Source organism: Chinchilla lanigera, unplaced genomic scaffold, assembly GCF_000276665.1.
Source record: "Chinchilla lanigera isolate Chin_1 unplaced genomic scaffold, ChiLan1.0 scaffold00067, whole genome shotgun sequence".
NCBI classification, from domain to species: domain Eukaryota; kingdom Metazoa; phylum Chordata; class Mammalia; order Rodentia; family Chinchillidae; genus Chinchilla; species Chinchilla lanigera.
In genome coordinates this window covers 3,403,456-3,431,183 of record NW_004955468.1, presented here as the reverse complement: position 1 = coordinate 3,431,183, position 27,728 = coordinate 3,403,456, and the positions used below count along the sequence as shown (strand labels likewise).

Below are 27,728 nucleotides of genomic sequence, written 5' to 3'. Positions count from 1 at the left end.
AAAAACATTTGCATTTCAAAAGACAACATTAAGAAAATGAAAAGACAACCCATGGATGGGAAAAATTATTTGCAAAGCCAACAATCCTTGTGTGTAGACAATAAAGAATTACAACTCAATAAAAAGACAAATCACCCATTTTTAATGGACAAAGTACTAAATAGATATTACACTACAAAAGATATCTGGATGGCTAATCAGCACAATAAAATATGCTCAATATCATTAGTCATTAGAGAAATGCAAATTAAAGCTGAAATGAGACACCACTTCACATCCACTCAAAAGGATATAATTTAAAAAGACAGATAATAACAAGTGCTGATGAGAATGTGGAGAAACTGGAACCCTTATCCACTGCTAGCAGGAACATAAAACGACGCAGCCATTTAAGCCAACAGTTCAGTAACTTCTTTTAGATTTAACATAAGTGTACTATACACCCTAGCAATCCTACTCCTGAGCGCCTACCCAAGACAAATGAAAACACACACTCAAAGACCTGCATGTGAATGTTCCTAGCAGTAGTATCACAATAGATTAAAAAAAAACACAAACAGTTATGAGCTGGTGGGCAGATCAACCAAAATTCTATGTAATGGAATATTATTTGGCATTAAAGAAACGGGGCTGGGGATTTAGCTTAGCGGCAAAAGCGCCTGCCTGGCAAGCGCAAGGTCGTGAGTTCGGTTCCCGGTACCAGAGAAAAACCAAAAAAAAAAATAAATAAATAAAGAGAAACAAACACTGATATGAACTTAGATATCATGGGCCTCGAAAACACTGTGCTAAAGTAGAAGAAGCCAGATGGAAAAAGCCACATATTGCATGATTATACTGCTAGGAAATAAAATCTATGCAGAGACAGAATATCGATTTGTGGTTGCTTGGCCCGAGGGTGAGAAGAGGGTGTGACTGCAAATGGGCATAAGAAATTTAGGGGGGTTAATAGAAACATCTTAAAATTGAAATGTGGTAATGGTTGCACAGCTCTGCAAACTTGCTTAAAAGTCACTGAAGTGTGCATGGAAAATAGGTGAGGTTTATGATATGTAAATTATATAGCCAGCTCTCTGTATCCACGGGTTCTACAATCAGCCAACTGCAGATTGAAAATATTTGGCAAAAAAATTGTGTCTATACTCAACAGGAATAGACTTTCTTTCTTGTCATTAATCCCTAAACAATATAGTATAACAATGAGGTGGCATTTACATTGTATTAGAATAAGAAATTTAGAGATGAGCTAAAGTATACAGGAAGATGTGCAGAGGTTATCCGCAAATATTACATCATTCTGTATAAGGCACTTGAGCATTCTGGAGGAGGGGGTCCTGGACCCTATTCTGAGGGGTATGTACCCGAGTAGTCTTTTGTTTTGTTTTTCTTTTGAAGTCCTAGCTTCAGTAGTAGAGCATTTGCCTAGCATACACATGGTCATGGGTTCTATCTGCAGCACCAAACAAAACCAACCAAACAACTAAACAAAACCGTAGCAGGCATCTCTTTGAGCTCATTTCTTCCCTCCAATCCCTCTCATTTTCTGGCTCCCATGATTTGCTTTCCTCCTGGAGTTCTATGGATGTTTTAGTTTCTATTTACCCAGAGGTGAATGGGCACATCAGCTCAGTCTTCCCTGCTGTTGGGTCTGAACACATTGTAGGTATTTGCTTTTATGAGATTCTGGTGTTTCCCCCCAGCTCCCTGCAGAAGGCTGTCTTGCCCTGAGCAAAGCAATGGAGAGAAGCCAGAAGTAACTGGAGAAGGGAGGTCCTGGCCTGGGCAGAATGCTCCACCTCGTCTCCTCTGGCAGCAGACTGAGGCTGGCCCCTCACCTTCCCTAGGGGCAAGATGGAAGCCACTGTGATTTGAAAGTATCCCCTAAACCTCATGGGTTAGAAACTTAATCCCCAAATTATTATGCTCATGATTTTTGGAGGCAGGGCCTTGGGAGGGAATAGGATTAGATAAAGTCATCAGGGTGGGCCTGTGGCAGAACTGGTGCCTCTGTAAGAGGAAGTGACCTCTGCTGATGGATGCGTGTTCTGTGCTGCTATGTAATGTCTCCATCATGTTATGATACAGCAAGAAGGTCCTCATCAGACGCTGGCACGATGCTCTTAGACTCCTCAGCTTCTCTAGCTGTCAGAAATAAATTTCTTTATAAATTTATAGCAGGACAAAACAGATGGAGGCAGGAGCCAAGGGCCTTCCTTTCTCTTGGTCTGACCAGTGGGAAATTCACTGTCTCAGTCTGAGCTTCAAATCCCAAATTACAGGCCCCTAAGAAGAAAGATGATGTAAGGCCAGTCGACATCCACAGGACTTTGTTAAAACGCCTCCATGGGAAAAGACACGGCAGCACCAGGAAATCCCTCACCTCACTCACTGCACACTTCACCAGCACAGGGACTTTTGGTAAATATCTCTGCAGTAAATGAGTGAAGATGGAGCAATTCCCATGGCAGTGAGACCCCATCTTCTTCTTGCCTATGGTCTCTGCTCTTGTTTTCCCATTCCTCAGGATGTAGATGATCCCTCACCCCCAAACCTTGCAAACCCTATATATTGTACCTATTCAAAAAAACAGACGTGATTTAAGCCAGGAAAATCCTTTAATTACTGCCGCTCCTTCTGGCTGGGTTCTGGGAAGGAACTAATTCAAGCAGCAGTCACATCCTAAAATATTATGAATGTAATTTCATTATTTAGTCTGTTCAGGTTACAAGCAAGGAGTTATAGCAACTGCTTTTGCTGAGTTCCTGCTGGAATTGCAATTCCTCACTCACTCCTGCGCCTGACAGTCCATGGACAACTCACCCTGTGGTCCCCAAGTCACTCATCCCCCGCCACTGGGTCATGACTGTGTGTCTCTTCTGCCTGCTCAAGGCAGGTAAAAATGTCTGGGTACACACAGAGCAGCCAGCCAGTGGGAAGTTTCTAACCAGGGCTGTGGGTTGAGGCACACACATCCCTTCGGTCTGCAGTAATATCAAGGGGAGTACACATACTTGTACATATGCAGGGCCACAGATGAGACACACACACACACACACACACACACACACACACACACACTCTTGCAGAGGCATGTGAGCCTTCACCAGCACCCCCACATGTGCACAGGCATCAGAACATGTTTGTGACACACAGGAATGGTCATAGCCCAGTGACATCATCTCTGACAGGAAAGCAGCAGGGAAGACTCTACAAAATGCCCCTGCTCCCTCTCCAGGGAGACCCTTGCTGGATGTGATTGTCTCAGTGTCCTAGGCGGGAAAGAAGGAAGCCAGTAGAGCTGTTCCAGCTGTGGGACACAGGCAACCAAGCCAGAAATCCTTTCCAATTAACCTCATGCCACCCACAGGTACCCACAGGCCATTCTCCAGCTGCTACTTGGAGGGTCCGTTCTTGCGGGAGGTTTGAACAGAAATGATTCTTCTTCATTCCCGAACTAGACCTGTCCTGGTGGGCCCGACTATTTGCGTATGAGAACTGGGAAGGAAAATGAAGGAAAATTACATGCTGTGCTCTCCCCAAGTCCCACTCCCTGGCCCTTGCCTCCTTCACATCCCTCGTGACCAGGCACCTTGCCTCTCAGTCCTCCGGGACACAGAGAGCCGCTGCGGAGACCAGCAGGGCCAGGTTCAGCCTGCAGAAGAGGGCTGGGGTACGGTACATTCCCCCTCCTGCCCGGCCATGCAGCCAACAGGAGGTGCCAAGGTGTGGTGCTACCTACCTCTGCAGAACGCTCGCTGAGTGAGAGCTGTCGCTTAGAACTCAGGGGATGCACACAAATACATTAGAGTCCCAGCTTCCTGACTAAACATCAAAAACAGAAAGGAAGAGGCAGCCCTCTTGGCCCGCATTCTTGCACAGAGGTCGGAGCTGAGCGGCGGCCCTGGGGCCAGCTTGTTCATTTTCCCTCCCTGTGCCCCCATGCCCTGTGATGTCCTCCTCCCTGCAGCTCTGCCCTGGCTCCCAAGCTAGTTCCACTGACATCTTCTCTCACCTTTTCTCTCTCCTGTCTTCCTCCTTCCGTAGGAGGCCCAGACCCTGAGGGCAAAGGTCACGTCCACTCACTCCAAGTGTGTGCAGCCTGTAGGAGGTGGGTGAGGTCGCTCCAGGCGCTGAGGAAACAGGGGGCACACTCAGACAAGCAACTACCATTCAGGAAGGGGTAACAGAGCATCCTACTCAGAACAACCCAGGAAGGGCACCAATGGCCAGTGACTGGACATTCTGGCCTTGGGGACAACCAGATCGAGGTTACTGAGGAGCCTGCCCAGGGCCAGCCTATTGTATCAGTGATCTTCTTTCAGGCCCTTGAGGAAGGCTAAAAACTGTCTCTGCCAGGCTCTAGGGCAAGATCAAAGGCCGTGCTCACCTTCCCTCTGGGACCCCAGACCAAGAAAATGGGCAGAAGCCCCTAGCTGCCCCTCCACCCCCTCCGCCGGGAGCCCGCTCCTCTGAAGGGCCCTCCCGAGCAGCAGCTGTCGGTAGCACCAGAATTGATGTAAGCTCAGCAATTTCCCCATATAAATAAAATTTTAAAATGAGAGCATCTTCCACGGAGCTCCATGATGATTTGAGTTAAAACAGCAGAGCCACAAATCCTGGAAAATAAGCTTTATAATGAAAACATCGGCAGGTACGTAATGGTGAGCTTTTGGCTTAAATGGGATCTGCCTGTCAGCTCCTGGCTTCCTGCAAATATTGCGAGAGGGGAAGACCGGCAACAACCCTAGAGGCACGTGCCTGGTGTAGGCGTGAATGTGAGGCTGGCATCCCCCAAGGGCAGGCAGCCGGCCCCGGGACACAGGCCCAGGCCCACATCCAATCCCTTCCTGTCAGGCCCACTCATATCTTGGACACGCACCATCCTCTGGCGTTTGTGTTGTCATAACAACCGCTCTGACCTTTTATAGGTTTTCAATATCCAAGACTCACCCAGAGGCCATGGAGAAGGAGGCCACCCACGACCATGGCAATAGTCATGCTTGCAGTGGTGGCTGGCTCAGAACCACATCCCTGCTGCCTACGTTAGGAACAGGGGCTCCAGGATTTCAGGATGTTGGCACAGGGCAGGGCCCCCCTGGATTTCCCCACACTGGTGGCAGGTGTCCTGTTCCCACTTGCTGCGTCCCCTGAGGTCCTCCCCACTTGGGTCTGATGCTGCAGCCCGGATGAGGGGAGCCAGGTGGAAGCCCCACTCCCAGCTTTCTCCAGTCCTCTGTCACTTTGAGACTGGAGTTTCTTTCCTGGGCAATCTTCGGAACGAGAGAAGAGACTTGGCTCTGATGCCAGATGACCCTCATGAAGGTAGGGTCAGAGGCAGGAGGTGGGAGCACAAGTGAGGGACAGGAAGTTCAGTGCTCACGGAATCTTCTCCAGTGCCATCCTCTGAGCCTTGTGGAATCCTCATCCAGCCACACGCCTGGCCTTGGCATCGTCATAGAGTTCCAGACCGGACCGTTCTGGGGCACCTCACACGCAGCTCTCAACCTCTGCCTCCTCACCTCTCCCCAGTTCCTCCAGTTCATTCTGGGACAGGCAGAGTGGGAAAGGGGTCGCCGCACTTGAAACCCACTCTGGCCCCACCCAGCTGTGACTCATGTTGCAGGGGAACAGAGCCCGATTCAGTCTCCTCCCGGCATCCTCCGGGGAACAATGGGCTGCTGTGGAGGCACAACCCGAAACCGGGGCTACCTAGGGACGGGTTGGGTCCTGGAACTGCCAGCACCGCTCAGCCTGTGGCCAGGCCGGCACACAATGAGAGGCCCGATCTTCCAGCTGGACTGTAATTTCAGAAGGTGTCTTTGTTGTTGGCTTCACTACCTAAAACAGTGCAGGAGCCTTGGGGCCTGGAATCGGGGAACTGGGCCGTTGCTGAAATCTACTAGGTACCCGGAAGAAATGTGTCTGAGGAAATGAGAAGATAATATCAGAAAATAAAAAAGCAGAGACCTTGACATGAACAAGAGCAACAGGCAAGGACAGAGCGGGCTGAGCACCAGCTTTGGGATCAGTCAGATCTGGGTTTGAATCCTGGCTGGGCTACTTCAGGACTTTGGGCAGAAGCTTGGACAGAAGCCATCTCCGTTGAGGGCGAGGGCCTCACAGGGTTAGGGGTAATGAGATGAAAGCACCCAGGACAGCGCCAGGCACCTGATGAACAAGAACCGTGACTGGGTCACGCACACGGAAGCTTAATTACGTTGTCTCTTTTTATAAATTATCATCAAATACGTGTGTGGGGCTCATGGATTTCAAAGCCATTTTTGTCTGTTAATTCACTGGACCCACACAATCATCCTGTCTTCTATTTTTAGCATGTTACTGTAGTTCCTTTTAAAACATCAGTCATCTCGCTCTTACTGGATACAATTGTCCCAATTCTCTGTTCTGTTCTCCTTTCTAATTTCCCCACCCCTAGGAATCCCTAGCATAACAATTCTGGGACCATTTTCTATTAATATCAATTTTCAGATTATAGCAATATGATGTCTGTTTCCTAATTTAATTAGGTGATTCCTGTTATTAGATCCTACATGCTCATTATTTTTCATTTAGCATATTTTAATGCACCAAAGGAAAGCGAGACTCCAGTTGGAGACTGCCAGGGTGGTTTCTGTAGGAAGGTGTGAATGTTCCCTCCACCTGCAAGAGGGTGAAGGAACCCAGGAAGTTGGGAAACGTGAAAGTAGGTGCTGGGGAGCTGCAAGCTGTGGATGCTGCGAGGAACATACCCGGCTCCAGGGAGAGAAGGTGGGGACAGGATTAGTTTCACTGCAGAGACAGGACTCACAGTGGGCACCCCCAGCTCAAAGCCTCCCAGGGAGTTCTTCATCACCCTCTGCTCATACACATAGAGGATCCCAAGCCAGCACCACCAGCACCCACCAAACCCATGTGGCTTGGGGTGTCCAGACTTGAAAGCCATATGTTCTGACTTTGAGTCCTTCGATCACCATGCGGGTCTCCATGACTACCCCTCCATCAGTACTGGCTTCTGCATAGCTGCGGGGGGGGGAACCTTCACACTGCTGTCTAAATTAGCGTTGAACCAGAAGAGAGTGTGCAAAAGGCCATCTGGGTCCCTTGGCCCTCGTCACTCCCTGCTCCCCTCCACATCTGTATCCCTCTAACTGTGCACACTGAGTCCACCAGCTTCCTATCCTCTCCTGGCACAGCGATGGCGGGACTGGCCCCAAAAGAACTCCCATAAGGGTGCTGTGAAATCAACAAAGAAAGAGAGGCTGGCTGCACAGGGCTGCGCCTCGGAGGAGCACTTTGATAAGCTGCATCCCAGGACCTCTGAAAACTCATTGGTTGGCTTTCCCCAGAATGAAGCTCTCTCTGCTGTGGCCCCAGAAAGGTGAGGTGAGGGTGGACGGGCAAGGCAATGCCACTGAGCTTTGGGCCGTGTGCAGCAAGAGAGTTGGAAGACACTGCAGGTGTGTTGTTTAGAAACATGGGTTCCAAGAGTCCCAGCCCTGCTGATTTTGCAATGATATATTGCCAGCTACTTAACAGGATGGATCACTGCAATTACATGTCACTTCTGATATTCACAGTCACAACAAGGATGTGTCAGCCTCACAAGGTTTGTAGGAAATATATATGATGTTCCGCAACGCTGTTAGAAAACGGTTTCAGGAAACAGACTCGAGAGGATTCCAATAAAACCCACCTGCCTGGGGAAAAGCAGTGGCGCCATGGAAACTGGCAGGGCTGGGCTGCTCCCCCGCCCTGGAGAAAGTGTGGGCTTTAGACAGCCCAGCTCCAGGAGCACAGGGCTTGCTGCAAAGGAGGGAGCGCGCTGGTGGCCACTGCACTTCTGTTTACTCTGTCCCCTCACTTGAGTGAGCTGTTGGAAGACTCAGAAGTCACCCCTGTGACCTTGGCCCACCTAGGCTGTTCATCCAGACCAGTGGTCTTGGAGCTCCAGGGGACGTATCTGGATGAAGAAAGTGACTGAAGGACTCAGACAAGCTTAACATCACAGCACGGCCTTCAGCAGTACACAGGCAAGGCTGTGTCTCTAGTGAAGTGGGACTCAGAGTGAGGGGCATACTGCTCCAGCCAACATGGCTCTGCCTCCAGGAGGCCAAATCAAGAGCCCTGGAGTCCATCAGACCCATGGGCACTGGGCACCTGGTTCTGCTGATTTCTAGCCATGAGACGGTGGGTGAGATGCTTCACCGTGGCTAAAGAGTCTCCTCCAAACCCACTTTGCTGCTTCCCATGGAGGTCAGCCAGAAGCTCCCTTCCTCCAGGAAGCCCTCCTGACTCCTCCAGCTCTTACCCGCAAGCCTGTTTCGTCCTCTGAGTGTCCTCGAGATGAGTTCTGTCTCTCCTTTAGGACTCCCTGAGGGAAGGTCAAGTCTCCCCTCCAGTGTCCCCAGATTGGAACCCTCTGGGCAAGGGCCTGGGTTGCCTTTTTCCTTGACCCCCAGATCTTGCGCTCCCAAGAGCAGATCCGATCCAATCTTCCTCCACCCACTCTTGCTGTTCATTGCACCTCCCGCTCACCCGAGTATGGCCAAGTGGCTGGATCTCAGAGGTCTTTGCGCAGGTGGGCGCACACAGATCTCTTCCCTCTGCGGGCAAACCCAGCAATCAAGCCTGATTCTCAAACTTGGCACCCAGCTACCAGGGAGTGCAGGAAGCGTCCGGGGCAAGTCTCAGTGTCATGGACAATGTGAAGCGGCCGTGAGTCTAGCTCTGCTCCCAGGCAGGGCTTTCCAACAGCCCTTTCCACCCTGCATGGCCCAGCACCCCACCTTTGGATGTGTGAGGCGAAGAGGAAGATGCAGGGATAGGGGTTCTCACTGCTTCTCCCTCCTCGTCCCTTGGTGGAGGAGTTATGAGCTCACTCCACGCACCTTGCCAAGCATCTTAGATGTGCTAAGCCCCAGATGGAACACATGGCCTCCTGCGCATGCTCCCAGAGTCTCCTAACCTGTCTACCTATAGGTGAGTGGGAATACCAGCCCCCATCTACCCCAGACAGAAGCCTGCAGTCCTCCTGAACCAAGATCACTGCTCATCCTTCTCAGTCACAACTCTGCACCCAGCCCCCCGGGTGGCCCTGAATCCGCCCTTTTCCTGTTCCCACCTGCCTTAGACCTTGTCATCTCCTCTGCATGACTCAACACCCCAAGCTGGTCTGCCTGGGATTGTCCTGTCTCCTGCTCTCTCTCTGTCCACAGCTGTAGGACTTGTGGCCACTAGACCAGTCTGTCTGATGCTTCCTCCTTAATCCAGAGGCCCTAGAGTTTCTCATCATGAGGGGCAAAGGCCAGCTCCTCTGCCCTGCACCAAGGGCACCCTGGGCCTAGGACCTGGCTGTGTCTTCAGCCAAAGGTCGCATTCCAGCCTCAAGCCACTTGGAGTTCTCCATATGCTACATTCTCTCCTGTGTCCAAGCCTTTACCATACTGTTCTCTCAGCCCAGGCTCTCCTCCCGGCCCAGACCACGACAACACCGGCTGCCTCAAGTGCTGGGAAGGCAGAAATGTGCTGCGGTCACAGGCAGCGCCTAAAGCAGATCTCACCTCGGAACCCAGAAGCTGTGTGACCCTGGGGATCATTTTTTTGTTTTTTTAGGAAATTAACAACGACTGTTGTATTACATATTGATATCTTCAAACTGTATACTCAGATAAACAAATATAGACATATAAGATTGATTAAATACTTAAACATGAACTGCTCCTTTCAATAAGCAATAAAAGTCAGTAGTACGACTACATTAGCTATCCTGTGTATACATCTATATATATTTTCCCCCTTCTTTCTTTTCTCTTTTCCCTCATCCCAGTTGTTTTTTCCTTTTGAGCAGTTTTCTGTTGCTTCACAATGTCTATTGTACCTCTTAGATTTTATTCACTCTGTTAGGTTCTTATACAAGTGAGACAGTACTGTGTTTACACATGTGGGTCTGACTTACTTCACTTATGAGTACGGTCTCTAGTTGTGTCCATTTACCTACAAAAGCCTCGAGTTTATCTTTATTTATAGCTGACTAATATTCCATTATATAAAAATACCACAACTTTTTTATCCATTCCTCATTTGGGTTGATGGGCATTTAGGTTGCTTCCACAATTTAGCTATTACAAATTGTGCTGCTATAAACATGGGTGCACATATATCGCTGTGATATGATGCTTTTAGTTCTTCTGGAAAAATATCCAGAAGGGGAATAGCCTCACTGGCCTCAGTAGTTCTGTCTATCAAATGGTATAATAGTAATTAACTTATGCAGGTTTAAAGTAGTAAATGAATGTTACATTGAAAGCACTCGTGGTACTGCCTGGCACATCATGAAGGCCCCAAAGTGTTCACTAGCAGTAGCACTGTCAATGGCTCTATGTTGCTCTGGTGAGCACTCAGCAGTGTCCACAAATAGAAATCATGCATGATAAGAATGATGTGCATCAAAACACACAAAGTGCTTAGCACAAGACCTGGCACATGGTAAGTGCTCAATTTGCTTATTACTATTATTACCTTAGAATGCCCTTGTGCCCTGCAAGGCTACAGACTGAGAAGTCACCAGAGGCTGTCCAATCCCTTCGTCTATGCCAGGGGTCCCTGAGGAGGGAGCTCTGCTGTCCACTAGGGCTGTCACCCCAGCACCATGCCCACAACTTTGACTCCAGCAAAGAGCCACTCTTTGAACGTGGAGTAGTTCCGCACTGTAAGAAAACTCACTCTGCAGAAACCAAACATTAACACGAGAGAGAGAGAGAGAGAGAGAGAGAGAGAGAGAGAGAGAGAGAGAGAGTCATTTATAGTATGTGCAACAGAATCAGTAGCAACAGAATCTGTATCATAAGACCATACTTTTATATAATAATCAATCCACCATTCACTTTGGCTTCATGGGTCACTAACAGTAACTCCTGTGGTCCCATTAAAACAGAATCCATTCCACTTAAGAGAATGCAGAAAAGTGATGAAGTGAGATCAAGGCTGTCGTGCAGACACCTAACGAACGCACACACCTAGGCATGACCATTGGTGACTCACAGACAGACTCGAGTCTCCCGGCGAACACAGAACCACACACAAATTCCTGCCCCCCAAAAGAAAACAAAAGCAAAACAGCCCAGCCTCCATCTGATCAATTGGTAACTCACCTAATTAGAGAGAATGGAAAGAATAAAGAAAAGATTGAAAGGCATCAAACAGTTCCAATCAACAAAATTCCAACTGTGGGAAATTCTGCAAGACCCATGACCTGATTTCCTTAAATAAATAGCAAGAGAGAAATAAAGATGCAGAGAGAGTCTTCAGGATGAAAAGAGACTTAAAAGATTTATCAGCCAACTTCATTGCATGGCTTTATTTGAATGTTGGATAAAACCAACTGGAAATAAAGGTACTTATATTTGTGAGACAATTAGAAGCTTGAATACTGACTAGATATTCAGTGATATTAGGGAATGGTTGGATGGCTTAGTGGTAATGTTAAAAAAATTCTTTGAACTGAGAAACACATTGAAATATTTATGGCTGAATTGATCTGATATCTGGGATAAGTTTTAAAATCAAGCAGAAGGAGGGATGAGGATAGAGCAGTGAATTGGGTCAGGCTGGCCAGATTGGGGGTGCTGGGTGACAGATACATGGGGTTCATCATACTATCCTAATCTACTTCCACTATTTTAATCAAACTCTCCATAATAAAAAGTTCACAGAAAAAGGCAGTTCATAAAGTTCAGTTTGACCATCTGAATGTGAACTCTGTCTTCTGCAACCCCCAGATCTAGTGTATTGGAGTTTGTTATTCTCAGTTCTGGCCTGGCCTCCAAGATTTCTGCTGGGAGAAAAGTTGAGCCTTGTCTCCGCTTAAGAAGTGAACGTCTTTCCTGAGGGCAAAAGCCCTGGCCTCCGACCTGGCAGAATTGGAGACTAGAAGATAATTGTAACTGGATAGGTAGAATTCTCTGATACCCAAGAAATCTAATCTTAATACTTAGATCGGTTAACAGGTAGCTCTGTTTCAGAAAGTGATTTAAAATACAGCAAAAGACGTGTCTTAAATATGATCCAACTTACAAAAGGTGACAACTCTATAAGATTCTATCCAACGCACGAGCTCAGTGAGATGAGCTGGCTGGCCCGTACGATTTTCAGGTGCTCTTAACACTTGGTAGCTGCAGAAGACGAGCTGACTGACACCAGACCCCAAGGGAGCAGAGGCAATGACAAATGCGTATCGCCTTCTCAGACTGACTCCTGGATTTTTACCTGCCCACCCTCCTTTGCAGTGCAACAGATGGCCCCAGAGAACTCCATCCGTTCCCAGGAAAATGTATGCTGCCATGGAGATTTCCTGTGTAGACTGGTGCCCCCAGAGTGGCCTTGCCCAATCCAGATGGCAGAGCAGCCTCCCCCGTCTGTAGCTCCCTTGGACAGAAACCCACAGGGCCCCTGGGGCCACCCAGCCGTGCAACTGGACACATACACTTTGTAAGCACTGGTTTCCAACAGATAAATGTAATCAAGGTTTATATGCTCAGAGAAGCCAACAGGATGGGATTGTTTCACTTGAAAGATCAGAAGAAAATTGTAACTAATGTTGTGGAAAATTACTTTGATATTGCTTTCTTGGTACCGAATCACAATTAGGCTGCTGTGAGAAGTACAGGGAAAGAATAAATGAATAGTAACAAATCAACACAAACAGCTCGTGTCAGGAGCACTTTGCTCAGGGAAAGTAACGTAAGCATTACTTAAAGTTTTATGACTGTGTTTGGTGTGATTTACGTAGAACGTCAAGGTTGCCCATCACATGGCACGTGGTGAGGGTGGCCCACTAGCTTTCACGACAGAAGCACACGGCTCAAGATCCACGCATGCTGCTCACCTGGGCTTGGCAGCTGTGGGGACGCTTGCCTTCGCTTCATGCCATCCTATACGCTCTGTCAGCCTGAGGCTCTGATCTCTCTGAGGACCCCCAGCTGTCCTGTGGGCCTCCACCCACCTATAATCCACACATCCGGCACTGGGGCAGCTGTACAAGCTAAAGCGAGAAGCTATTTCTGCCAAAGCAAGTCCTCTGCTTTGCCAGCTGCTTGCAGCATGGCAGGGCACATATTGTGGTCACCATAGCACCATCCCACCTGGGACTAGACCACCTGTCCCAGAGGCGCATCACTGAAGGGCCCACACACCTGTCCCACCACAGGTGACTTCTCTCCCTGGCTGCTCCTCCACTGAATTCCCCACAGAGGACACCTGAACCTGTCCATGTGTGCACCTGCAACTGAACACACCAGCATGCACCCTAAGGGTGCAGGACCCTCTATCCAAGCAGCTCTTGAGCACCCTTGTCCCCAGTTTGCTCTGCATGGATGACACATAGCCAGAGGGACCAATGCTCATTCTGCCTTCCTGGTGCTGTCCTGTGGGACCCTGCTGGGCTGACGCGGAGTGGCCCGCTATTTTAGGGCTCCCAAGAGCCTGCAAAGTCCCCAGAGGGACCGCCTTGGTCACACATCCTTGGCTTCCTCACAAATCAGGATGCAGCTCAACTTTTCCAAAAGCCACCAGCTGTGGGGGTCAGGCTGGTTGTGCGTCAGCACTGGGCCCACCTGCTGTCTGCTAGGCCCACTGCTGTGGCTGCCTCTTGCTCATTCCCTGATGAAAGGCGCCACTCTCAGCCCTCTCACAGGTGGGGCCCCTGGAAGCAGCTGCTAGACCCAGGGGTCTCTGACCTCCTTGTGGTCTTTCTCCCTTCCTCCTGGTGTCTACATCCTTCAATCTGTGCTCAGGGCCATTCATCACGGGTCCCCTGTTTGCAGAAGCAAAACACTTCAGGCCTGACGGTTGCAGTGACAGGTGCAGCTCTGGTATGAAAGCCTGAGCCAGAGGAGCTAAGGATGGGGCTAGGGAAGACGCCATGGGCCTGGGTACCCTTCCTCTTGCGTGAGAGCAGGTGCTCCTAAGCCATGCACTCTCATCCGGTGCTACCAGTTACAGGCAGGGCAGCACGAAAAGTCATCTGTCTAAGTATCCCCCCCAGAGTCTTTCTTTCTGTCCCTGGCTCGGGGCACTGAGCGAGTACATGCGTGTACATGCATGTGTCCTTTGGGAAGAGGGTTATCTGTGGGGTGCAAGTGTATCCACATCCTAGAGTATGTGGGTTGAGTAAGGGTTTTCAGGGATCCTCCTCTTAAGGAAGTCACTGCTGAGACAGACTGGTGCTTGGGCCAGAAACCCTACTTTCCTCACACTCCAAAGCAGAGTAACTTCTGGCCCTGCCCCATGCCTCTGACCTCCAGCCCTGCCAGGTCCAGCAGCGGGGCCCTCGCACACTCCCTTTTCCATTCTGTCTACCCAAGACACCAGCACCATCTTCCTATTCTCACTCCACAGCCATCCCCCCTGGCCCCACTGGATCTGGGCGACTTAAAGAGGATGCTCTTCTTCCCCAGTGGGTCACAAGGCACAGGGGGAATTGGAGGCAGCAGGGGTGGATCTTGGCCTCATAAGGCCAGGAGGTGCCCCAAGCCATCTGTCCACGCCAGAGAGGCCAGAGTCAAAGGCCACCCAGGGCTGTGCAGGGAAACCGAATCTCATTTGGGGGTTATGAGCTATGGGTTCAAGCAGACCTTGTTCACTCTCCCATAGTCTAATGTAGAAAAGGCCCCAAGAGGTGGGAGAAACTCCTCAAATCTTCACCAAGGGCAACAAGTGATGAAATCTCACCACCCAAGTGGGGCCAGAGGTGGCTACGGAGGCCAGAGGCCAGAGCCCCGAGGGTGACATCAGATAGAACATTCCCACGTTGACACTGATGCCTGCTGGGGGGAGGCCAGGACCTCTCCTCTGCCTGCTGGTGCTCTTGCCCCCCAGGCTCAGAACATCAGAGTAGACATGGAGGCCTGTGCCTCTGGCAGGAAAGCACGGGTTGGTGACAGCAGTAGCGAGTAAGGGCTTACCTGGCACCTGCTGAGGGGCAAGCTCTGTGGGGTCCTGCAGGCTGATAAAGAGTAGGAGGCCTGCAGCTCCGAACAGCAGGATGGATGAGAACATGCAGGCCAGCCGCATTGTTCCAGGTCGCAGGGTCATCCAGGGTGCGCTCCAAGGTTACCTCTCTGGTGTGAGAGATGCGTTGCTCCCTCATCGTCCACACCAGGTATCCATCAGGGTGTGAGCTACAGAGAAGAGAGGAAAAAGAATCACTTCCAAGCTGTAGGGTCCCGAGACAGAGGTCCAAGTCACTGCAGTAACTAAGTATAATCCTGGGGTCCCTCGCTCCACCCTGGGGACTACTCAGGTGCACACCCTTCCACCTTTCAAGCCCAGGGAGGCTGCAGGAAGTCCTGTTGCCATCTGTGGGGGTCTCCTGTATCTTCCCTCCCAGAGACATTTTCTGGCAGGTGCCAGAAGCGACCTGACATTTACACTTGGTGACCACTGGACACCTGCCTGCTCCCTGAACCTCCAAAGGAGCATGCGTGTTCCTTGTGCAGACATGTAGGTACAGGTGCAAATATAGCTCCTGGCTTCTAACTGGTTGGGTGGACAGATCTGCCTCCACCCTGGCTCCTTTCTACATGATACTGGGAACGGGGACCTTTGAGAAAGAGCCTTCCAGCTGGGGATATAGTTCAGTGGCATAAGCGTCTGCCTGGCAAGCACAAGATCCCGAGTTCAATTCCCGGTACCCCCCCGCAAAAAAAAGAGAAGGAGCCTTCCAGACCCAAAGGATGTTCAAGAGCAGGCCGATTCCCTTTCATACCAGGCAGATCTGTTCTCACTAACAGACTGACAGGCAGGCTGGAGGGGTTCAAGTCCCACTGGAGAGACACTGGTAAGAGGAGAAGCTCTGACCAGACCTCGACCTGGGCAGTCAGACCTGCAGTTTTCAGATCCCAGGCTCAAAGGCTCAAAGGTTCAAGCCTGAGCATTAACATCCCGTCTTTACTTGCTGTTTTGGCCTCTACAGACCCCCAGCATGCCCATGTAATTTGTGCCTCACCCTGAAGGGCAGAAGAAATGCCCAATACCCTAAAATACTAACCAGGGACTCCCACCTGGGCCAGGCTCTGGGTCAAGAGAGGGGCATCTGAAGGCCATTTGCCCAAGGAGGGGTGTCAGTTCCTGCAGTGGGTGGTTTGGGTGCTGAGAAGGCAGGGTTACACAGGCAGCAGGTGTCTCGGGGACTTCCTCTTTGAAGCAAGGTCCCTCTGCCCCCTGACCTTCACCTGGCTTTACTGGCGTAAACCTAGGATACCACCTCCTTTCTACCCGCCTACCCGCCACCTTGACACAGGGAAACGCACAAGGGATGCTGAGGCTACCAGGGCCGCTCCCAGCAGCTTCCTGGATTTCACTTAGGTGGCCCCATCTGGTTCCAGACAGGATGTACTGCTTAATGAAAGACATTTCCTGCCTAGGCCCTGAGACACAAGGGAAGCAGCCCCCGCCACAGCCTCTCTGTGCCCACCCTGTAGACCATGAGGCAGAAAGAAAACGATGAAAAGAGGGCCAATCCCCTCGACCCACCCAGAAAAAATTCCCAAGAACTATATTGCTTATCGGTAAAGCTCAGGGGCCGAGGAGTATAAACTGTAGATTTGGGTTTCTCCCCTCTGCAGTCTCTGTAATTATTTTTTCACTCAGTTAACTTTAATTAACCTGCCTCAGGCCTCTACGCGCCTGGCGCTGGGCTCCCTGGACTGTGCCGAGTAGGTGGTTCCCACGACCTCCCAGCTTTTATGTTTGGAAGGCAGCACTGAGCTGGGCTTGTTTTGTATCTGCAGCTGGCTCCAGGGTTGCAGGCAGGTCTTGACCTCGGTGCCGTGGCTCTGCCCCTGCCCCAAGACTGCTATTTCCTGCTATCAACCAGGGCCATACCTGCCTTGTTCATAATGCGTGAAGAGGGGCCACTGTGTGTTCCCCAGAGGCTCAGACTGGGAACCCCTCAGGTGGAAGGAGGGCCTCTCACTCTATAGCTTCCCTGGATGAGACCATCTTGGGGGTCTGATTCATTGCCCTGCAAAGACACAGGTGCACACTGCAGGTTCCAGCCTCACTAAAGGACAAGGCTAGTAGCATGCCCTGATACCCTAGACACCCCGGAGCCCTACCCTCAGGGATGACAGGCGTGTGTCCCAGACCTGCTAGGATCAGCCCTCAGCTCCTGGGCCAATAAAAGCAACTATGGAAGGGTTGCTATTGTCCCCTGTCCTTACTCTACCCCCTCAAGCAGCTGGCATGGCTCCTTGGGATGCCCAGGCAGAGATGAAAAGGAGTTAGAAGAATGGAAATGACATTACACACTGACGCAGTGGAAGCCAGACTCTCAGACAGGGAGCGGGGGAGGCAGTTCAAGGCCTCGCTCACGTTCACACACATTCCAGCCATAGGTTGGAGCAGGTGCACGGCACTAACGCGCATACACATCCCGGCTGCACACACCACTGAGGATCCCTAGAAGGCCCCCAATGCACAGTGCTGGCACACTTTCTGCAGCCCCAATGGCTTCCTGAGTCAGAAGCCAATTTGATTAAAGGTGGGTGGCCTCTGACGTCAAGATATTTTGTAAGGAGGGAGACCAGAATGGAGAGAGGAAGGAGAGAGGGAAGGATAAGTTACGGCGAGTACACAGAGCTGCCAATGGCCAATAACGTGTCCCCCAGTATCGACCCAAAGACTATCTAATGAACAAAGGCGGCTCAGAAGCACATGTGATTCTCATCTTGTTTGTTTAGTCGCTGGTGCTGTGGACGTGGCTACAGAAAGCTGGTTGGTTCCCTCACCTTTCTAACCTGTCACACTGCCATCATTTGAGCCGCAACAGACTTCCCTTGCCAGTGACTGAAAGGGTCCTGCAGCCACGACCTGTCCCAGCTTTCTGAACACTGCACAGGTGGCAGGAGAGTCAGCTCAGCACATTTGTCATTTCCAAGACTCTCAGGAGGACGGCACCCTGTCCACACCCAGGGAGGTGATGTTAGATTAGCTCCTGGCTTCCCCATTCAGCCCCTCAGGCCCCAACCTCGGCCTTTTGCTCTGGAGTCCTTTTCTCTGTGTTTGTTCTCACAGGCAGCCTGTGAGCAACTCCCAGCTCTGTGCGTATAGGAATCTGAAGGTCAGTCCTTCTCCCCAGTGGCTCTCAGCCTGGCTGGGTCTATAATGCCCAGGAAGGAACCGACATCCTGGACTCTACAGAACCCTCCTTCCTCCAAAGGTGGGGAGTGGACAGGAGGTCCCCAGCAGATCCGAAACGTACACTACAGAGAGGATGCACCTCTGATCCCCACTGTTTCCTGCAGCCACGAACTGTCCCTTTTCTTTAAAGTCACAGGGTATTATCAAGACAAAGGGAGATGCCAATCCAAAGCACATTCATCTCCTACTCCTTTGCGTCCAGCTGCTGTCTGGGAAATGGATGTGATAATCCTACACAGGCCGGGTCCTGGCTTCCCTGGAGCCCCATTAACACATTCACGAGTCTCAATTCCCACCTGGGACCGCCCCGTACTCACCAACCACAACACCACATTCTGCGTCAGTGACGGGTGCAATCTCTCCTCCTCTCCAAGACCAACAGACAACAAGGAAACTCAAAGAGCCGGGGGGAGGGGGGGGGGCGGGGGGGCGCAGATAAGGGGGAGGGATAAAGCAGGAAAAACACACAGCCCTGTTGAGTTTCCAGACACTCCCGCCCTCCTCAAAATTCTTAGTCCTCCCCCAGGCTTCTCTCCCCAGGCCGGAATGGCGTCATCAATTTTTACTTTAAGGAAAAAAAAAGAAGAAAAGATTCAATTAATCTTGTAAACACCTCCTAGGAGATAGGGCAGGGCCAAAGATTCCTCCCATTTCCTTATTTATTTGATTTAAAAATTTGTCTCTTCAGGGAAACTGACTTCAGGGCACAAGAAAGGACTTGGGAATTCAGCCAAAACACACGCACCTCCAGTGGTGACGGCCAGATGCACGGACAGCTCCAAGGACACGCTTGGCTGCGGCTGCTCCAAGGCCTGGACACTCGCCCCAATCACCCAAAGGACCCTCTGGCTGTGGGGGACCCACCCCCCCACGTGCCTGCGAGAAGCAGCTGGGTACACCCACGTGGTCAGCAGGCCTTGGGCCCGGGAAAGTTCTGTCTCCCTCTGTCTCCTCCTCGCACGGGCAGGAGCTAACAATGACGTCCCTCCCGGCTGAGGGCTCCAGGAGAAGCTGCTCCTCGGGAGAGAGGCTGCTATGGCAACTTGAGGAGAATGGAGCCAGCACTGCCGTCACCTTGAATCCGGCACCGTGCCTCCTGCCACTGCAGCAGAGGGGTCCCAGAGCCCGGCTCTCCCCCTGCTGCAGCTGGGCGCCGGTGGCTGACCCCGGTTTCTCTCCTCAGCCTGCTGGCCTTGGGAACTCATCTGCTGCTCGCCGATCGGAGCACACAGCCCAGTCCCCGGAGAACACTACCTCCATCTGTTTTGTCAGACTAGTTCTTCCGTGTGCCGCTCGGGCTTACTTCTGAGATAGGGCTTTTCTTGATTTCAGCTCATTAAAATCCTGCAGCTAATTAAACCGCTCTAACGGCAGCAGCGGCGGCGGCGGCGGCGGTGGCGGCGGCAAACTCTGGGACGCGTCCCTCCAATTTTTATGCGTAGGCATAAAGTTGCAGTGTTCTCCGAGGATGACGGATGGCTGGGGTTGCTCAGGCTCTCGGGCAGGGCTGCAGACTCAATTGCTCCCAGGATAAACGCAGGGCCTGGGGTCGCTGGCCTGGGTCCTGAAATCCTCAGGGCCCAGCCTCTGGAGGAAGCAGGACAGCCAGGCTGCACCCTGCTCCTAAGCATGGTGATCTGCCCACCATCTACTCACTGCCTGTTACAAGGCAAGGTTCCCTCCAGCCCTCCTATGCTTCTGCGGAGCACAGAAAGGGCCTCTTAGGCTGGAGACCCAGGTATAAATCAGGTTCAAACACGCCCTCCCAAAGCCTGTCATTACAGTCCTCCTAGGAACAGTGCAGCTCGGCCTCCCACCAACTTGCAATCACAGAGCCGCAGTGACAAGGTCCTGAGAGCCACACACCATGGACTGCTACTAGCAGCAGAATCATACCGTGGTTACCATCTCTGCAGGTTCCTCTCCTTGCCCTTGGCAGCCTGGAGTGCCCACTCTGTACCCCAAATCCCTCAATCCTGTGAAGGGCACTGGCCCTTCCCCCACACATGGACAGCGCTTCCTGCCAGACTCAGACAGAGCCTCAGCAGCTGCTTCAAAGCCTCTGCTCATCTTTGTATTCTCAGCACTTAGCACAGTGCCTGGCACAAGGAAGGGGATCAATAACCTCCGCCGCATGGGGAATGAGCACGAGTTAATAGATGGAAGTGTTGGGGGCCATCAGGAGAGAGGCACTCCATGAAGTTGGAATTTTAAAAAGGTCATTTATGTTTCAAGGAGCTGTGGGTTTGTTCTGATCAGGTCTGGGTTGGAATGAGGTCCAACAAGCAGCCCCATCCGAAGGCAGCAGAAGGGGCAGGAAGCGAGACCCCTTCCCACCAACTCCCTGCAGAAATCTGACACCTTGAAAATACCCAAGGCACATTCTGTACCAGGATGTCACCTTGTGCCCTCTGGTTGTATGAGAGATTGGTCATGGCACCTGAAGGCTAGTAGTATCTTAAAAGTAAACATGGACTCTATCTCTCTATATGCATGTATATCAACGTTCATAACAGATGCACAAACAAATACATAAGTCACTTACCTGCTATAAACTGATTATCTCCAAAGCTCTCAAATATAGTGAGATGCTAAGAAACCCCCAAACAAAATTACAGTTTGAACATATTGACCAAAAGTCAATGAAAACAACACATGGGTGAGCCCGGAAGACATATGCTAAGTGAGACAAGCCAGCCACAAAAGGATAGGCACTTATATGAGGTACCAAGAGATGTCAAATTCACAGACACGGTGAGGAAAAGTGGAGATTACCAGGGGCTGCGGGGGAGGGATGGGAGTTACAGTTCACGGGTAGACAGTTTCAGACCGGGAAGATGAAGAAGTTCTGGGGATGGACAGTAGTGATGATTGTACAACAATGTAAATGTACTTGATGCCATTGGACTGTATGCTTCATAGTGGTTAAATTAGTAAATTTTATGTTATGTGTACTTTACTAGAATAAAAAGAAATCAACAAAAGCAGTCTGAACCAGGCAGTGGACATCATGGAATAGACACCAGGCTCAGACAGGGGATTCCAGATTCTGGGCTTGACATTTCCTTCGAACCAGCTGTGGGACCCTCAGGACTAGATTTTTCTTCTCTCAGAATCAATCCTCATCCCAAATTGCCACTGTAGATGAGTTCCCAAGTTCCTTGCAGCTCTAGTGTGAGAAGCACATCTTGAAAAACAGAGAGACAGCTTGTGAATTTCATCTACATGATGCCACTTCAGGCAGTGCAAGTGGTCCTCTGGAGACAGTGTTCCTCCCTCTCACCTGCCACCTGTCTCTCACCATGGATCTAGGTCACTGCTATTCTGTAGCCCCAGGAAGGCTGCCAGGGGTGTGACCCAGAGTTCTACACCCTGAGAAGTGCTGCTTCAGAGACAGCTGGGTCCCTCTGGACCCAATGAACCCTGCTAAGCTGTTTTCTTCATGACAACTCTGTCCTTGTTTGAAGAATCAAAGTCCTTGCTGCAAGTGTTTAACTGGAATTGTATTTGCAGATTCTTTCTGATCTGCACAGCCATGTTCTTCCACCTGACACCTGTCTGGCAGAGGTGAGTCCCACCTGGGACTACCCACTACCTAGGAACTCACCCTGCTGGGACAGTGTCCCATTTAACGATAGGAATCATTTTTAGGCAGAAATTTAAATAGAGGGAATGATGGTGGATTCCACCGTATCTACAGCCACATTTTTCATTTAAAAATCTTTAACTTTTGAAGAACTTAAAGAACAAATAAGGACCTGAGTGGTAATGGAAATATCTTCTATCTTGACTGCATCAATGTCAATACCCTAATTGTGATATTGCACTATAATTTTGCATGGTTTACTATTAGGAAAACTGTAACATACACTTGAGGGTTTCATTGTAGTCTTTTAAAAAATTGTACATGAATATACAATTATCTCACAATAAAAAGTTTTTTAAAATTAAGAACATAAAAATAAAATCACTGGCCTTTCAGCTCATGCATAATGGAGACAAATTCTAATGTTGTACACGTAAATAATAGATAACCATTTTCATGGATCAGCACCATCCCCTGTTGTACAAGAAACATTTTAAAGTTAAGGGACTATGCCTTTAATAGGAGAATTTGATGTGTTAGCAACTACTGGTTGATCTTTGTGCATTTCTCAATTGCAAATTGCACTTTAAAAATGCAAACAATTATTAATATTGATTTGGACTAAAACAATATTGAATTTCAATATATTTCCAGCTCTTTTATGAATTACCCTGTGGATATGTGGTGATTATGATAGAAGAGTACTTGCATGCTCAATTTCTTTTTGGTGAGGATCCTTCAAGAGGGCCGATGTGATCCACGGATAATGAACTTCACAGGGACAAGACCGGCTCCAGAGCCCCTTACTTGTAGCACAGAATTTCAGGGCCACTTTCCTCTCTGGGCTTTTTCCAAATTCATTTTATGGAACATAGGTTATAAACACTGGATCAAGGTCTAGAAAAGGCTTTCCATTTTTAGAGGTAAGAAAGGGACAGGAATAGATATTTATCAGGCTTTGTTAATGTCTCAGGCACTACACTGGATACTATAGAAATGTCCCATTTAGCTTTCACACAATAACCTCTTGAAGTGAAAATCATTATCCTTACTTGTCACGGGTTTGGTTCTCTGTGAGGAGATGCTGAGATGGAGTTTGGGGGTGCAAGATGTTTATTAAAGACCCGCACCTAGGAAGGAGAAAAAGAAGGAAGCTGCTGCAGGCAGGAGAGGCTCTGGAGTGAGCACTCCCTGTCCGAGCATCCTGCAGCAGGCAGAAATGGTGGGACCTTTATTTCTTCAGCTTCCTTCGTGGCTGCATACGGGCTGCTCAGGGCAGGGTATGACCTCAGATGAGGCATTTTGCTCCAGCTGAGCCAGATCCTGAGGCAACTGACAGCTGAGTCTGTGTGTTGACCACATGTCCTGTGGGTGGTCAGCGAGTCCTTACTGGAAGGAATCTCCACAGCATGTCTCAAAGTCCACCTCTCTGTTTTCACAGCTGACAAAATTAAGATGCAGGGAGACTAAACACGCTGAAGCTACACAGTAAATACGAGCCACCCCAGAACTGCCTGACTCAAATCCTGTCTCGCTCCATCCCAGCCACTGCTTTTTCCAAACAAAAGCTTAGATCAGACTGTCCTGACCTTCAGTTACTGAGACATGAAGGTTTGGGAGTCTCCAGAGGAATATGCAGAAAGTTTGGCTGTGTAAGCAAATCCAGTCACTCTACACACTCCTCTAACACCTCTGCAGCACTCACGCAGGCATGTGCATATGCACACATATACAGGCACACACTATCTCGTTGCTAATAGAAGGTAGGGAAATGGATTATTTGGATTAAGAGTACAGTCCAGAGACTGTGCAGTAAGGTACATCTCCCTCCAGTAAGAGCTGCTGGAATTTGCCAAGAGCAGCCAAAGATGCATGATGCTGTGTGTCCGAGGCCTCCTTTTACTTTTAGAAAGCACTGAGCTATTCACATTTTCCAGCTGCTCCGACATCCACAACCACAGCAGGGAAAATTACAGGGAGGAAAAAATTGCATATTTACTCCTCAAAATTGAAAGTTGGGGTATAATATGAACAGAAGGGAGTGTGTGAGTAAACCCAGAGTGCCCTGGCCCCTGGCAGGGTGCAGCTGCATCCAAGCTGCCAGCAGAAATCTAGACTCTAGAGGAGGAGAGAATGGCAAGGATGTCTGGCTTGCTCCCAGGGAATCCCTTTCCCTGTGGCTGGCACAAGGAAGCCCCAAAGGACTTGCCTTTGTGTGCCCAGCTGCCAACAATGCCTGGCAGAGCAGGTGCTTGGGCAATGTGTAGTGAGCAGAGAGATCTAGTAAGAGAGGGTGAAGGGAGAGGGAAGATCCCACACACTGCAGCCAGCAAGTCCTTTCAGGTGAGGTAACACGGATCTAGTAAGTGTGTTCCATTTGTCTGCACAGCTCACACACGTGGTGGTTCCCTGTGAAAGCCGGCTCCAAGGATGACCTCACACTCTTGACTCCCACCAGTCCAGCATGATTTTCCCTAGAGCTCACCTCTAAGAGGCTAGTTTCTTCTCATTTGCAGGCTCAAAGCCTAAGACTATGGCAGAATAATCAAGCCTCTTTGCCCTCTCCTGGTTGCTCTGTGGCAGTTTCTCTCAAGCCACCAGGATAAGGTCAGGGCTTTAATGACCTGGAATTAAATGGTCAGCCTTTTAGTGAACTGGCTATGCAGGAGAGACGAATATGACTCCATGCACCTCTGCCCCACATCTCCTTTCAGCTAATACTCTGCTCCAAGTCTCCTCCACTCCTTTTGATGTCCCCTTCCTTCTTCACAGGATGTTGGAAAGCCAGAATCGGAGGCCTCCTTATCCCTTCCTCCTGTTCCCCCACATCCAGCTGCAGACTCAGCCTTCTGAACATGGACCCTGTCTCTTTTTCTATTTATAGTGCTTCACAGGTTCAGCACCTAAAGCCTGGACAGCTCCCTGCTTCTCCACCTGTGTATTTGTGGTCACTCCCCTACCAAAAACTACTCAAGAGAGGCAGGCATCATGGCACGTAATCCCAGAACTCTGGAGGCTGGGCTACATAGCACATTCAAGACCAGCTTAGACTACACAGTGAGACCCTGATTAAACAAAAAGCAAAAGAAAACCCAATATCCTAGGGCCCCAGTTCAAAGGTCTTGGTGTGACCCACAATCAATATGAAGATCCAGTCTCTGCTGACTTCCCACCCACAGCCTCTCTCTGTTCCCTGGTGTATCCCAAGCCAGGCAAGGCACCTTCTTGAGCCCCTGGGCTTTCCTCCAACATAGGCAATCAGGAGAGAATAGTGTACAGAAGAGCACTGAGCACTCCATTTCCTCACTGGGTGACCGTGCATCATGTCACACCTCTGAGCTTCACTTTTTCTGTCCAGTAAGTAGTCCTTTTTGGACTGATGCCAAGGGTTACTTATGAAGATTCCTGCTGTGATGTGTTGCTATCTTGGGGAGCAGGTAAGAGGCCCGGCTCAGAGCAAGTGGGTTACTGGGACCGGTGCTCTCTCTGCAGGGTGAATGTTCCTCCACAGTTGGTCTTGCCTTCTTTAAAAATGGTCTTGCTGTCTTCTTTGCTAATTCAGAGCACCTCACGGGGTGTTCTGAACCTGCAGCTTCTTTCCCACTGTTCTGAATGTTCTCATCCCTCAGCCTCAAGGACCCTGGCAGCAAAGTGGCAAACTTCTATGATCCCTGGATGTGCAGCTCCATGGCATCTGTTTGTCCAGCTGGGGTTGTGGCCCAAGGACGTAGGCAGCCCTCAGCCATCTCAAAGCAGAATGGCATCCATACAGGCTCCACACTTGTGCCCTTGTACTGCCCTGTCAACTGACCCTGGTGAAGGTGCTTCAACCCCAACTTCTTACACGGTTGCTGAAAAGAGGAAAGAAGACAGGTGAAAACTGTATTTTGTTGTCTTTATTTTGAGACAGAGTCTTGCCTTGAACTCTGGATCCTCCTCCCTCAGTCTCCCAAGTTCCCATGCCTGGCAGAGAATTGCACTTTTACGAAGGGACCCCAAGTGGCCAATCTCTGGTCTTTAGTGAGCATGCATAAGAAGCAGCCCATTTCTTATAACAACCATATGACCCTTTTGTAATGAAAATTATTTTTGGAACAACAGATCTAATGCTCCTCAGCAGCAGACCTTCAGATCTGCCAATTGGAAACCTGGATTTCTAATGTGAAATTTCCTGATTTTCAACTCGGAAGAAATGCACATTTAAAAAAACAACAACAACAACAACTACTTAAGGGGCTGCAGGTGTAGCTCAGTGGTAGAGCACATGCTTTGTTAGCATGTGTGAGGTCTTGGGTTCAACTCTCAGCACACACACCAAAAGAAAAAGATAAGAAAACAAAAGAGAAAGAAAGAAGAAAAGGAAAGCATTGAGCCAGTCAAAATTTACATCCAAACGATCTGACCTGGTGTCTTCCTGATGCCACCCTTGCTATGCAAAGCACACTCTGGATTAGGAAAAGGTCTGCGATCCTTGGATAGAAATGATATCTACTGGTTCCAAGAATCTTGTGCAAAACAAGCTGATCAGAGGCAGAGCCTGTGAGTCGCTGGTGTGAAGAAAGACTATGGCAGCCTCAGAGATAAGGAGCAGTTCCTACAGCATGAAGCCAGTGGTGCTCACGCAGGACCGTGGGCTTTTGGTACAGGGCATCTGTCTCTGCCCGGATGAGGGCCACATGGTCAGATAGGAATGTGGCACAAGATACAGAGGATGTATCCTATCTCAGCTCTGCTTCTTTCTTCTCATCCAGCTGTGTCACATGTGTACATACATGCACACGCACAAAATTGCACTCGTTATGGTTAAATTACACCCACCCCCTAAATCCATACGTTGAAGTCTTAACCTCATTCACATTCACCTAAGAATATGAACTTCTTTGGAAATAGGGTCATTGCAGAGTAATTATTTTAGCTCATCCTGGCATGTAGAAGCCCCTGATTCTACAGAACTGGTGTGCCAGGGTGACATGTGCATGCACACAAGTGTGTTTCAGAACTTCCTATGTTTCTATCTGTGGCCATAAAGTAGGATCAGTTCAGCAGCAACTAGCCCATACCTGCTCCTGGCCACTTGGAGAATGCCTCCGGCAGCCCTCGGCCCAACCCAGCGGTGCTTTCTCCTGTTCCAGCAGTGGCCCAAGGTCAGGCTCCTCCCTGGAAGAGGCTAGCAAGGCTCTCCTCTTCGCGGGGCTGAAGGGAGGGCAAGGGGAGGGCAGCCGGCGGTGGGGGTGGGGGCGGGGGCTCAGGAGTGGCAGCCCAGCAGGGCCATCTGCCATCTGTGCCTCCACTCTCCGCTCTGTCCCCTCTGCCTCAGGGTGCGTCACTCTGGCGACCCCTGGGAATTGGAAGCTAATTTTCCACGATCATTAGTGATGGAAAGACCTTAGGTTCTGCCTTTAATTAAAGTCAAACGTGGAGCTGAGGAGAAGCGCTGCATGCAGACATCCTCTTCTCACTTGTAAAAGCCATATGCAAATAATTAAGCAAAGCATGGAAGCCATAATTAAAAATTTCACAAACCCCCTCATTAGCTGAGCAGTCTGCACGGAGAAACAGACCAAGTCCCTCCCCCACAGCGATGGCAGCGCCTGCAGATGGTTAATTGGGGTGGGGGGGCAGCGAGCCACACCTAGGTGACAATACACCTGGCAATAAGCTGGCATGGTTTCTGCCCTCCCTGCCAGCAGAAATGACTGGCTGCCACCATTCAGGACACCTCAGAGCCAGGGATAAAGACACCACCGTGCAGGGCCCTGGCCCCAAATCTCACAGCCTCCCCTGGCCACGCCCTGACTTGTGCGCAGGTGGGATGCACTGACAGAGTGGGAGAAGGGCCTCGTCTGGAGACCGGCGTCCTCTTCCACTGGACAGTGTTGAAGCCCCTCACCCAGCAGGAGCAACAGAGAGGCAGGATCACAGCCTCTTCTCTTCCAGCAGCTGC

General features: G+C 50.0%; 1 protein-coding gene across 4 annotated transcripts in view; it reads right to left on the bottom strand.

Moving 5' to 3' along the window:
• Positions 1-27,728, bottom strand: part of Chst8 (carbohydrate (N-acetylgalactosamine 4-0) sulfotransferase 8) — a 128,828-nt gene that overhangs the window by 55,012 nt on the left and 46,088 nt on the right. The window contains exons 1-2 of one of the 4 annotated variants that reach the window (XM_005399992.1): positions 19,453-19,473; positions 14,961-15,176 (exon numbers count right to left, since the gene is read on the bottom strand). In XM_005399992.1, the coding sequence (XP_005400049.1) occupies positions 14,961-15,090 (130 nt within the window). In that variant the 5' untranslated portion in view covers positions 15,091-15,176; positions 19,453-19,473. Of the gene's footprint in view, positions 1-14,960; positions 15,177-18,515; positions 18,570-18,943; positions 19,013-19,452; positions 19,474-27,728 lie in introns of those variants that run through there. The other 3 variants (XM_005399990.1, XM_005399991.2, XM_005399989.2) reach the window with 3 other exon arrangements.